This window comes from Mytilus trossulus, chromosome 12 (genome assembly GCF_036588685.1).
Source record: "Mytilus trossulus isolate FHL-02 chromosome 12, PNRI_Mtr1.1.1.hap1, whole genome shotgun sequence".
In the NCBI taxonomy this organism is placed as follows: Eukaryota; Metazoa; Mollusca; class Bivalvia; order Mytilida; family Mytilidae; genus Mytilus; species Mytilus trossulus.
In genome coordinates, this window is record NC_086384.1 from 52,905,543 (window position 1) to 52,918,673 (window position 13,131).

At 33.0% G+C, this 13,131-nt stretch overlaps 1 protein-coding gene across 1 annotated transcript; it reads left to right on the forward strand.

The window, feature by feature from the left end:
* The first annotated feature begins 332 nt into the window (after positions 1-332).
* On the forward strand, positions 333-9,567 carry LOC134692845 (probable proline iminopeptidase). Its single transcript, XM_063553446.1, has 8 exons — positions 333-446; positions 2,936-3,064; positions 3,650-3,773; positions 4,430-4,605; positions 6,456-6,540; positions 7,140-7,327; positions 8,042-8,186; positions 9,363-9,567. The coding sequence occupies exons 2-8, from the start codon at positions 2,937-2,939 to the stop codon at positions 9,471-9,473; spliced, it is 957 nt and encodes a 318-aa protein (XP_063409516.1). The 5' UTR covers positions 333-446; position 2,936; the 3' UTR covers positions 9,474-9,567.
* Positions 9,568-13,131: the final 3,564 nt, after the last annotated feature.

The window sequence follows — 13,131 nt, forward strand, 5'->3', positions numbered from 1 at the left end:
CTTGGTATCAATGGTTTATGCTGACCCTCCGTTGCCTTTGTGTCATCCGCTTCAATAGTAAAAAGCCTGTTCAATGAAAATTTATTGAAAGCCCTGTCCTACTGTTATTTATTGTATATTAAGATTGCTAATAATGTAAGAATAAGAAGAACACGAATATGGAAATTTGAAATATCAGTTTAGTTGTCAACTTACTAACTTGATTTGAACTTCAACTTGTACTACAACTTGTCCCAGATATGAACAACTTGAATCTTCATCTAAAATGAAAGTGAAAGTAAAAGTGAAAGTGAATCGGTTGCATTCGTGTCAACTCGCTAAATCTTATCATTGGTATAACGGGGTATGGCCGAATAAATACGATTGGACTCGAAGTTGCGACATCTCTATCCGGCAAGAGTGGGAGGCGGATAAAGTGAAAGTAAAGATTAGAAGAAATCAGTTAGGTAGTCTAGTCGATTCTTATTATTATTTGATAATTTTTACATATGATAGCAACGTGACTGATCAAAAGTAAAAGGAAATGTGGGCTGAGTAGGACAGTTACCGAATCCGGGTCCGTTCGCGCCCATTCACGTTCGCACCCACTCATGTTCGCCCCCTTTCACTTTCGCACCCCACATGTTCGCACCCAAAGTCCGTTCGCACCCTACATGTTCGCGCCCAATTTTAATTGGTTTTGTCAGAGACATATAATACAAGTATTATATGTCTCTGGTTTTGTGTTTAATAACTTTGTAATCAAGTTTTGGCAAGTAGTATTCTTAAAAGTATAATTGATTTCATTGTCTCAAAATAAATCGAGACAGCATTTTTTATGTGTTGAATAAATCTTAATCATGTTTTTGAGAGTGTATTGTTAAAGAAAATAAATTATTCCTTTCTAATTTTAAAAAGTGGGATTCTGTCAACGTTTTATTTTGTGTTGAATAACACTTAATCATGTTTTGTTTAGTGTATTACCTATAACTTTGTTTCATTGACTTGTTTCAAAATGAAGTGAGATTCTGACTACGTTTTTTTTTGGGTGCGTTGAATGAATTTTATCATGTTTTGGTTTATATTATAGTGTTATAGCTATATTTTATTATTTAATTGTTTCAGTTCAAAGGGACCAAGCTGTTAAAAACAATTATCTTTTGTGTTTTTCATTTTAAATATTTAATCTTTTACTCATACCAAGCTATAAATACATCAAACCAATTAAAACAAAAATCATGATTTTCCAATTATTCAACTGGAATTTGAATTAAAATTGGGCGCGAACGTGTAGAGTGCGAACGGACCTTGGGTGCGAACGTGCGAGGTGCGAACGTGTAGGGTGCGAAAGTATATTGGGCGCGAACGGACCTGATACCACAGTTACCGAAACAGGAACTAAATAAACAGATAAATGAAAAATACGTCTACTGCAACAAGCTTTCAAACTAAAGGGACAGCCAAACTTTAATTAAAAAACGAATCAACAGCGACTGTACTCTTTTCTTACCGAAGCAGTGGTATTGAAATACCACGGTGTGTCCTATTACTGGACAGCACAAAGGTTAAAGTTCCCTTATAATTTCGACCTCATAATTAATAGAAAATACCTGATGCCAAAATGGAAAAGTGATTGTTGTATGACTTCAATACATCTTATCACTATTCCCAGCTGACCCCAGAATCTGTCTCGCGAATCTGTCCAGCGAATCTGTCCCGCTTGAACTACTCACTTCATACAACAATTATTTTTCCATTATGGCGACAGGTATTTGGTATAATGACTTCAAAATTTTGTGGAAACCTGTGTGATGTCCAGTTATGACGGACAATGGTGATTAGGTGTATAGTTCAAGTAGGACAGATTGTTGGGTCAGTTGGGAATATCCATAAGGTGTACATGGTGTATTTAAACATCATAATACAAAATATATAACACTTCAATTGAAAAGTGCCTGATTTTTGTATGATGTCAATAGTTCAAGTAAGCAGAATATGAGATCAACCGGAGCATATTTCCAAATAGCGATATACAAGGTGTAATATATGCGCTGATCAGGACCCCTCCTATCTCCCCTCATAGTTATGTTAAAATGCTTTGCTTTAGTTTTCAATTTGGATACCAGATCTTTATAAATAGGGTGCCAATTTTAATCCAGCATTTGCAGCCACACCCTCTAATGAACATGCTCAAGGTCCATGAAGGATAAAATTCAGTTGGGACAAACATGTGGGATTTGGATCATCACATAGCATTGTTAATAATATGTTTTGGCATACACTAAATTTTTTTTATTTGTCATAATTTTTGGCTGATGATGATCATGCTGATTGGCATAATTAGAAGGTACGGCTTCAACTAAAAAAAGTTCCATTTGGAGCTGGTGTGTTAATCTAGACTATATATATACATAAATTACTCATAGATGGAGTCCAGGAGGCTTTGTTGGCATGTTTGTTTGGCAGTTTGTTCAAAGTTTTGACTTTTCTAACAGAGAAAAAGTGTTTTCTTATATTTGATTGATACCTTGTGGTGGGTCTAATTGGGGTCTAAGCGTGACACGTGATTGCCGATTTTTTGTAAGCGTGACACGTGAAAGTCAAATTATTGTAGCGTGAAAACGGGAAATGAGGACTTGCGGGACCCGGGAAATGACAAAAAAATGAGAATTGCTTACATACATAGTGTAAGCAGGATATGGGAATCTGACAAAACAGTAAGCGGGATCAGGGATCGGAACCCCCAATGAGACCCCCCTTGTGGGGATAACTCTGTTACCATTGTTACTATCTGTTAGGCTACTAATTCTTTGTGGAGAGTTGTCTGTCAAATTTACATTTGTTTTAGAAAAGAGCTTGCTTCCTAATATCATAGAATTCATTTACAATTAAGCTGATTAAAGTAATTGTATCTGTTTGACATTTTATAAGCATTCATCATTATTCTTGATTACAGAATGGCAGACAAGAGAGAACTGTTTCCTGAGATAGAACCTTATGACACAGGGATGTTAAAGGTGTCAGACTTACATACCATTTATTATGAAGAGAGTGGTAACAAGAAAGGAAACCCAGTTGTTTTCATGTGAGTAATTTATGTATGTATATATGATGTGGTATAATTGCCATATTAATTGAGACAACGTTAAGTCTCCAACAAAGACCAAATAACATAAAAAATTAACAACCAAAAGTCCTGGTCATCTTAGATGTGGAACAGTAGCTCTTAGGTCATATTTGATATTTGTTTGACAATTTGCAGACCATAGATGTATAAAAAAATGTAATGAGAACATAAGAGCTATGGTTCAGCAGCTAGGAACAGCCTACAACAATAAGCAAAACCCATACTGCATAGTCAGCTATAAAAGCCCAAAACAACAAATGTAAAACAATCTCAAATAAAAAACTTAAAGTTAGTAACAGCCTGGTTAATGACAAAAACAAGTAACAACATACAAATATGCTATACAGCAACAAGCAGCAACCTCTAAATTAAGTAACACAACTGAGGTATAGTTTATCAACAGCTAATGGTACATGTATCGTATTTTTAAAACATAATTGATGAAGCAAGCTTGACATTTGCTTCTCTAATGTTTCACTATACTTAATACTAATATGATTTCAGTCATGGTTTCACTGTAGTTATATATTAATATGATTTCAGCCATGGTGGCCCTGGTGGTGGAACAAGTCCTAGAGACAGACGATTCTTTGATCCAGAAGCTTACAGAATAATCCTGTTCGATCAAAGAGGAGCAGGACAGTCTCTTCCAGCATATGAACTTAGAGTAAGAAAGTGTATATATATTAACCTTTGAAGTTGGAACATTCTACACTTGCATATAGGCCCAAACAAATCATTGAAATTGATGTTTTTTTGCACTTTCAGAATCTTACCACAGCAAACACATAGATACTTTGGGATAGGAAATTATTTTTTAGCCCTCCCCCTTTTTTTCCAAAATCCGCTATGTTTTAGTATTCTATTAATTTCAATTATTAAAGTCTCTATATGATATATCAGTGACTGCCATAGATAGTAAACTTGGAATGGATGGTAATTAATACCAAATACACTTTATTTGTAGTATATATGTATGTTCATCATGTTCATAGTATACAGAAAAACATGAAAATAGTTGTCCTATGAAAATTATGTGCAACTTTATAAAGAGAACTTTTGTCTAAAAGTCTATCCATTAAAGGAATCAATATCCAGTGGTCTCTATTTTCGTTTTCTTCTGAAAATAACCCAAACGGAATAATCATTAGTGAGGATGACAAAGGCAACTATGCATGGAACAGATAGGACACAGAGGCATGATGGTTAATTTATTGTAGAAAGAACAAAAGTGACACACAAAATGAGGTCTTCTCTTTTAATAGTATAGATAATGTTATTTTAATCTTATTTACAACAATAAAGTTAAATATATAATTACAGGAAAATACCACATGGGATTTAGTGGCTGACATTGAAAAACTAAGGGAACATCTCAAGATAGATAAATGGGTTGTGTTTGGAGGAAGCTGGGGATCCACATTAGGACTGGCGTACTCTGAGACACACCCTGATAAAGTCAAAGCCATTATATTAAGAGGGATTTTTACTTGTCGCAGGTATTTTATTTATGATACACATGAAAACCATATAGAGTTTTAAGATTAAATGGACTTTCAAAATTTGGTAATACAGATTTAGATTAAAGCCTATTCGAATAAAAAAGTTCTTCTAACTAAATGAAATTTCTCCTTTTAAATAGTGATATACCGGTAAGACATTATTAAAATAACAGATAGTTGAGAGGGCCATTAGAGCAGATTGTTACCCAGAGAAAGCATTGTTAACTGAAGCAAAGCCAGAATTTTGATTTGAATCATGCCATATTTAGCCCAAAAAACATTATAAATAATTAAAAAATAATTGTTATCATGTGAAAAACTCTTAATTAATACACGTAATACTGGATCACATATAAATCACTGTATGGCTTTCCATAAAGAGCAAAACCCCTGCCAGCTATAACATACTCCCTTGCCCTTCTTAATGTACAAATTAAACAGTGATAGATATAACAAATGATAACAAATATAATGTACAGCAACAAAGGACAACCACTGAATTACAGGCTCTTGACTTGTTGAAGGTACATACAGAATTATGGGTGCCCAATGCTACCCTCAAACTAGGCTAGAGGTGTAACAAAACAACATAAAACAACCAATTTATCGAATTCATTATTTTTCTTCAAGGAGAGAGCAGTATTGGTCCTATCAAGATGGAGCCAGTTTTCTTTTTCCTGACAAGTTTGAAGCTTTTAGAGACAATATTCCAGAGGTTAAATATTTCTTCAGTAACTGCTTTTATTATTTTCTATTAGGTGATAGGAGTTAACACACATGTTTTGAGTCATGTTTTTTTCATACAAAAAATTCTTTAATCATTTATCAGTCGGAGCAACTAGGGTTTTAAATGTTATTTTTTTAAGTTATTTTGAAGTTTGATTCACATTTCTTCATGCCCCATGTCATTAGCTGGTAATTTAGTGATTGTTGTAGGTTTCTGTATATAAAAAAGAAGATGTGGTATGATTGCCAATGAGACAACTATCCACAAAAGACCAAAATGACACAAACATTAACAATTATAGGTCACCGTACGGCCTTCAACAATGAGCAAAGCCCATACTGCATATAGTCAGCTATAAAAGGCCCTGATAAGACAATGTAAAACAATTCAAGCAAGAAAACTAACGGCCTTATTTATGTAAAATTAGTATGCCATGTTTATTGGTTGTTTTTTTTTGGTCATAAATCATGCTGCTGATTTTAGAGTAAAGATTGCATGAAATGCCATCAAGACCCTATGATACTGACTTGATATCTAATTCTTTCATGGCTTATCACTACCTTTTTAACACACAAAATATAGTGCATTGATCATTAAATTCTATACATCCTATCCATGACAATTCAGAAATTTATCAATTTCATATATGCTGAGATATTCAAGTCACAAAAGCATGTTTCACCTGTCAAGAAAAGTACAGAACTTTTGCTAGGTGCAGGAATCTAATATCTGTTCTAAAATATAAATGATGTCCTTGTTACAGTCATCTTTAAGAATCGGAGTTATCTCCCATTGTCCATTGACAATGCAATTTGTAATTTTACTTCCCACTGATAAATTAAAGCAATATTTACCCTTCTGTGCTTACAAGCGCTTTGATTAATAGTCATGTTAGGACCTTTTATAGCTGCCTATACCTAAATCTCTGATTGAAGTATAGTTTCTGTTGTCTCATTGGCCATCATACAACTTGTTATTTTATTATTTTCAGTGAATTGTTATACAAAATCAACAAATGAATCTATATGACTCAAAACAGATGTGTTGTGGGTAAACATGGCATATTTTATAGTTTGATATTTATAGACAAATGTTTCTATTTCAATAATCTTTATTAAAGGAGAGAACTTTTATGGTTTTACCAAGAAGGCTGCAGTTTAATTTATCCAGACAAATTTGAAGCCTACAGAGACCATATTCCTGAGGTTTGTTTGAAAGATATACATATTAAGGAGAATATACCATGATATCAAGTTATTGGCTTTCAGACTAAATGGCCTTTCATTTGCAGAAAGAACATGGTCAATTCTTTTATATATTTGATATGACCTACGTATAGGAAACCAATTCTGGAGATGAAATTAATAATTTAAAACATTTCATAACACTTTTAAAATAAGCAAAATTTTCATTATATTCATTTTTGTGTTTATAATTAGAAAACACAATATTGGAAACGGTACTATAACCTATGGATGTCCATTTCCCCCCACTTATACCATGATTTTGTGCCATTTTATGATTACTATTTTTTCCATTCATATATACCTTGCACACAATTACCAAAATATTTTCATTTTCTAAAGGTATGATGGGGCCACAATATTTATTGTTTTAAAGGCTATAACAATCTGTCCTGATTGACATAGAACACCCCTTTTATTTAATTTTCTTCAATACAGACAACTTCTATTTTGCATATCCATGTAGCAAAAACTGTAATGACTGTTGGTTTCATTTTTAAACCACTAGTTATTCATAGATTTTCTTGAACGAATAAATCAACCACATTTTATGTTTTTAGGTTGAAAGAGGAGATTTGATAAGTGCCTACTATAGACGTCTTACAGGTGATGATGAGAAAGCCAGACTATCTGCTGCACAAGCATGGAGTACTTGGGAAATGTCCACATCAAGAATGTTTGTGGATGAAGAATTAGTGAAAAAAGCAGAAAAAGACACCTGGTGTCTACAGTTTGCCAGAATTGAATGGTATGAAGATTTCTTTTAAAGCTATATTTACTGCATCAAATTTTCAATTTGTTTATAAATGCACTTTTGCCATTTGAATGCATTTATTTTCATTTTTTATAATAATGTGCTCTGTTTTTGTTGCACAAAGAGAAAAGTCACAGTATGCAAGAAATCGGTATTACTATGTCACATGTCCAATGTTCTTGACCTCAATTTCGTGGTTCATTGACTACTTGAAGAAAAAAAATTTTGTCATCTGAATTTCTCACTTATTTAGAGTAATTAGTATAGCCATATTTTGGTTCCTTGCAAAGTCTACATGTCGATCATTTTGCCTCAACCAAATGTTATTAAACCTATACACAAGGATTGAAATCACAAAATAGTTTAACAGAATCCTGCATCTGTATATAATTATATGTAGAAGTTTACTCATGATGATGCATGTGTACAAGCATGGTAATTTTTGGCCCATAGGAACATTCTCCATTTATTTAATTGTATTGTTACAATGACACCTTCTGAACACAGCCCCTCTAAATAATGATTGTTTGCTTTCATGGAAGTTGACCCTACTGTACTGCCATTTTGTTCAACAAATTTTTGTTCTCACCAAAGGTTTCAGATATTACAGTTGTATATTTGAGGAAAATATAGTTGTTGTCAATTGCATAGTTTGATTTAGTATTTAACATTTTCTTCATTAAATGTTTTCACATATTTCCATTGCAGCCATTATTTTGTAAATGGTATTTTTATGAAGTCAGAGTCACAGTTATTAGACGATGCACATAAATTAAGCAACATTCCTGTGACAATAGTTCAAGGTCGTTATGATGTGGTTTGTCCTGCAGAAACAGCATGGCTTCTACACAAGGTACTATAACATTCTTTTATGTCTTAAATTTAATGTATTACGAGGGACAAACAGAAACTGCCTGGCTACTACACAAGGTAGGGTTTCATTCTTTTATGTCTACATTAATTTAATGTATTAGGAGGGACATACAGAAACTGCCTAGCTACTACACAAGGTAGGGTTTCATTCTTTTATGTCTACATTAATTTAATGTATTAGGAGGGACATACAGAAACTGCCTAGCTACTACACAAGGTAGGGTTTCATTCTTTTATGTCTACATTAATTTAATGTATTAGGAGGGACATACAGAAACTGCCTAGCTACTACACAAGGTAGGGTTTCATTCTTTTATGTCTACATTAATTTAATGTATTAGGAGGGACATACAGAAACTGCCTAGCTACTACACAAGGTAGGGTTTCATTCTTTTATGTCTACATTAATTTAATGTATTAGGAGGGACATACATAAACTGCCTAGCTACTACACAAGGTAGGGTTTCATTCTTTTATGTCTACATTAATTTAATGTATTAGGAGGGACATACAGAAACTGCCTAGCTACTACACAAGGTAGGGTTTCATTCTTTTATGTCTACATTAATTTAATGTATTAGGAGGGACATACAGAAACTGCCTAGCTACTACACAAGGTAGGGTTTCATTCTTTAAAGTTTTTAATTCAATGTTTTACATTTGCACTCATACCACATCTTCTCATATTTACATGCAGAAATACATAACTGAGGGGGGTAGGACCTTTATTGAGACTCCAGAATTGGGTGTTTATAAGTTCGGGATTTCAGGATTTAAATTTCATTAAATAAGGGACCTTGGGATTCCATGTTTTTAAGCTGAATTTGGGATCAGGACCCTACAATCCCCCCTTTCTATAACTGAAAATTGTGTATTTAGAAAGTAGAGCTGTAAGCTTAAACTCTAGTTAGGAAGTGAAACTAACAAAAGCTATTTAGACATTTCAAGATTTACATATATTATTATCTTAAAAAAATGAAAAGGATTTAGGAAACAAATATTCATTTAATATTTTGTGAAATATATTATTTAGATGCAAGTTTGTTTAAATGTGTCATTGGCATCACTTTCAGTTTTATTTCAGATAAAAGAAAAAATGAACAATTTAAAATTACTTCTGATTTGGTTTTTACAAATATTTGTTTTCTCTTTACAGAAATTACCCAAGGCTGACTTCCACATAGTTCAGGATGCTGGTCATTCAACCAAGGAAGAGGGAATTCAGTCACAGTTGATTGCAGCTACACAAAAATATAAAAATTTATAACTATTTGTGTAAATGTGTTTTAATTTTAAGGATATGGGACATTTCTATTGACTTCTTTAACCATGGATATAAAAGCCATTAAGCAGAAAATATTTATACAAGTGATAGTTCAATGAGTTTAATCAGATAAACTAGTGATTTAGATGAATTTGAATGGAAATTTGACCCAGTGTGTATATAGTCTTCACATAATTGAACAATACCAAAGTGTTTCTGATGTTTTAATTTACTACAGGACATTCAGATCAGTATAGAACTTTTAATTGATGGACAAATGTAACTGGACTTAACCAATATTTTTAAATCTTTTATGTATTACACTCCAAGCATAAAATTTGTGAATGGAAAATTATATTATTTTTCTATTATGATAATTAATTGATAAAAAATTGCTCAATAATAAATCAATTTGGCTTACATTCCAATAAATCATTGCTGCCTGTCATACTAATGAATCAGTACAGTATTACAGGTTGCAATTTGTAAGTGTTTCTAGTTTTTCGATTTTTATATATATTAGACGCTGTTTTTTTTGTTGTTTGAAAGGAATTTTACACTAGTTATGTTTGGGGCTCTTTAAAGCTTGCTGTTCAGATAAACCAAAGGCACCTACTTGAATGCTGTAAATTGACCTATACTGGTTTTCTTTTACACATTGTGACTTGGGTGGATAGTTGTCTCCTTGGCATGCAGCCTTACATTACAACGAATAATTCCAATAAATCAATGCAACCTTTCTCGTAATGAATAAATGCACCTTTACATTCCAATGAATCAATACAGCCTTACATTCCCATGAATCAATACAGCCTTACATTTCAATGAATCAATACAGCCTTACATTCCAATGAATCAATACAGCCTTACATTCCTATGAATCAATACAGCCTTACATTCCAATGAATCAAAACAGCCTTACATTCCAATGAATCAATACAGCCTTACATTTCAATGAATCAATACAGCCTTACATTCCAATGAATCAATACAGTCTTACATTCCTATGAATCAAGACAGCCTTACATTCCTATGAATCAATACAGCCTTACATTTCAATGAATCAATACAGCCTTACATTCCAATGAATCAATACAGCCTTACATTCCAATGAATCAATACAGCCTTACACTCCAATGAATCAATACAGACTTACACTCCAATGAATCAATAATGACTTACAATCCAATGAATCAAAGCAGCTTGACATTCCAATGAATCAATACAGTCTTACATTCCAATGAATCAATACAACCTTACACTCCAATGAATCAATACAGACTTACATTCCAATGAATCAATACAGACTTACATTCCAATGAATCAATACAGCCTTACACTCCAATGAATCAATACAGACTTACACTCCAATGAATCAATAATGACTTACAATCCAATGAATCAAAGCAGCTTGACATTCCAATGAATCAATACAGTCTTACATTCCAATGAATCAATACAACCTTACACTCCAATGAATCAATACAGCCTTACACTCCAATGAATCAATACAGACTTACACTCCAATGAATCAATAATGACTTACAATCCAATGAATCAAAGCAGCTTGACATTCCAATGAATCAATACAGTCTTACATTCCAATGAATCAATACAACCTTACACTCCAATGAATCAATACAGACTTACATTCCAATGAATCAATACAGACTTACATTCCAATGAATCAATACAGCCTTACATTCCAATGAATCAATACAACCTTACATTCCAATGAATCAATACAGCCTTACATTCCAATGAATCAATACAGACTTACATTCCAATGAATCAATACAGCCTTACATTCCAATGAATCAATACAGCCTTACATTCCAATGAATCAATACAGTCTTACATTCCAATGAATCAATACAACCTTACACTCCAATGAATCAATACAGACTTACATTCCAATGAATCAATACAGACTTAAATTCCAATGCATCAATACAGCCTTACATTCCAATGAATCAATACTGCCTTACATTCTAATGAATCAATACAGCCTTACATTCCAATGAATCAATACAGACTTACATTCCAATGCATCAATACAACCTTACATTCCTATGAATCAATACAGCCTTACATTCCAATGCATCAATACAGCCTTACATTCCAATGAATCAATACAGTCTTACATTCTAAAGAATCAATACAGTCTTACATTCCAATGAATCAATACAGCCTTACATTCCAATGAATCAATACAGCCTTAAATTCCAATGAATCAATACAGCCTTACACTCCAATGCATCAATACAGCCTTACATTCCAATGAATCAATACAGTCTTACATTCCAATGCATCAATACAGCCTTACATTCCAATGAATCAATACAGTCTTACATTCCAATGAATCAATACAACCTTACATTCCAATGAATCAATACAGCCTTACACTCCAATGAATCAATACAGCCTTACACTCCAATGCATCAATACAGCCTTACATTCCAATGAATCAATACAGTCTTACATTCCAATGAATCAATACAGCCTTACATTCCAATGAATCAATACAGTCTTACATTCCAATGAATCAATACAGCCTTAAATTCCAATGAATCAATACAGCCTTACACTCCAATGCATCAATACAGCCTTACATTCCAATGAATCAATACAGCCTTACATTCCAATGCATCAATACAGCCTTACATTCCAATGAATCAATACAGTCTTACATTCCAATGAATCAATACAACCTTACATTCCAATGAATCAATACAGCCTTACACTCCAATGAATCAATACAGACTTACATTCCAATGAATCAATACAGCCTTACATTCCAATGAATCAATACAGTCTTACATTCCAATGAATCAATACAGCCTTACATTCCAATGAATCAATACAGTCTTACATTCCAATGAATCAATACAGCCTTACATTCCAATGAATCAATACAGTCTTACATTCCAATGAATCAATACAGCCTTACATTCCAATGAATCAATACAGTCTTACATTCCAATGAATCAATACAGCCTTACATTCCTATGAATCAATACAGCCTTACATTCCAATGAATCAATACAGCCTTACATTCCAATGAATCAATTCAGCCTTACATTCCAATGAATCAATACAACCTTACATTCCTATGAATCAATACAGCCTTACATTCCAATGAATCAATTCAGCCTTACTTTCCAATGAATCAATTCAGCCTTACTTTCCTATGAATCAATACAACCTTTCATTTCAATGAATCAATACAACCTTTCATTCCAATGAATCAATTCAGCCTTACATTCCAATGAATCAATACAAACTTACATTCCTATGAATCAATACAGCCTTACATTCCAATGAATCAATTCAGCCTTACTTTCCAATGAATCAATTCAGCCTTACTTTCCTATGAATCAATACAACCTTACATTCCTATGAATCAATACAGTCTTACATTCCAATGAATCAAAACAACCTTTCATTCCAATGAATCAATACAGCCTTACATTCCAATGAATCAATTCAGCCTTACATTCCAATGAACCCAATACAGCCTTACTTTCCAAAGAATCAATACAGTCTTACATTCCAATGAATCAATACAGCCTTACATTCCAATGAATCAATACAGCCTTACATTCCAATAAATAAATACAGCCTTACATTCTAATAAATCAATGCTGCCTTACATTCCAAT

What these genes read in the sequence shown, in the direction of transcription:
- LOC134692845 (XM_063553446.1), top strand. Translation starts at nt 2,937, where the DNA reads ATGGCAGACAAGAGAGAACTGTTTCCTGAGATAGAACCTTATGACACA. An exon ending in GGAAACCCAGTTGTTTTCAT is followed by an intron (nt 3,065 to 3,649) that starts GTGAGTAATTTA and finishes ATATGATTTCAG; the next exon opens with CCATGGTGGCCCTGGTGGTG. An exon ending in GGGATTTTTACTTGTCGCAG is followed by an intron (nt 4,606 to 6,455) that starts GTATTTTATTTA and finishes TCTTTATTAAAG; the next exon opens with GAGAGAACTTTTATGGTTTT.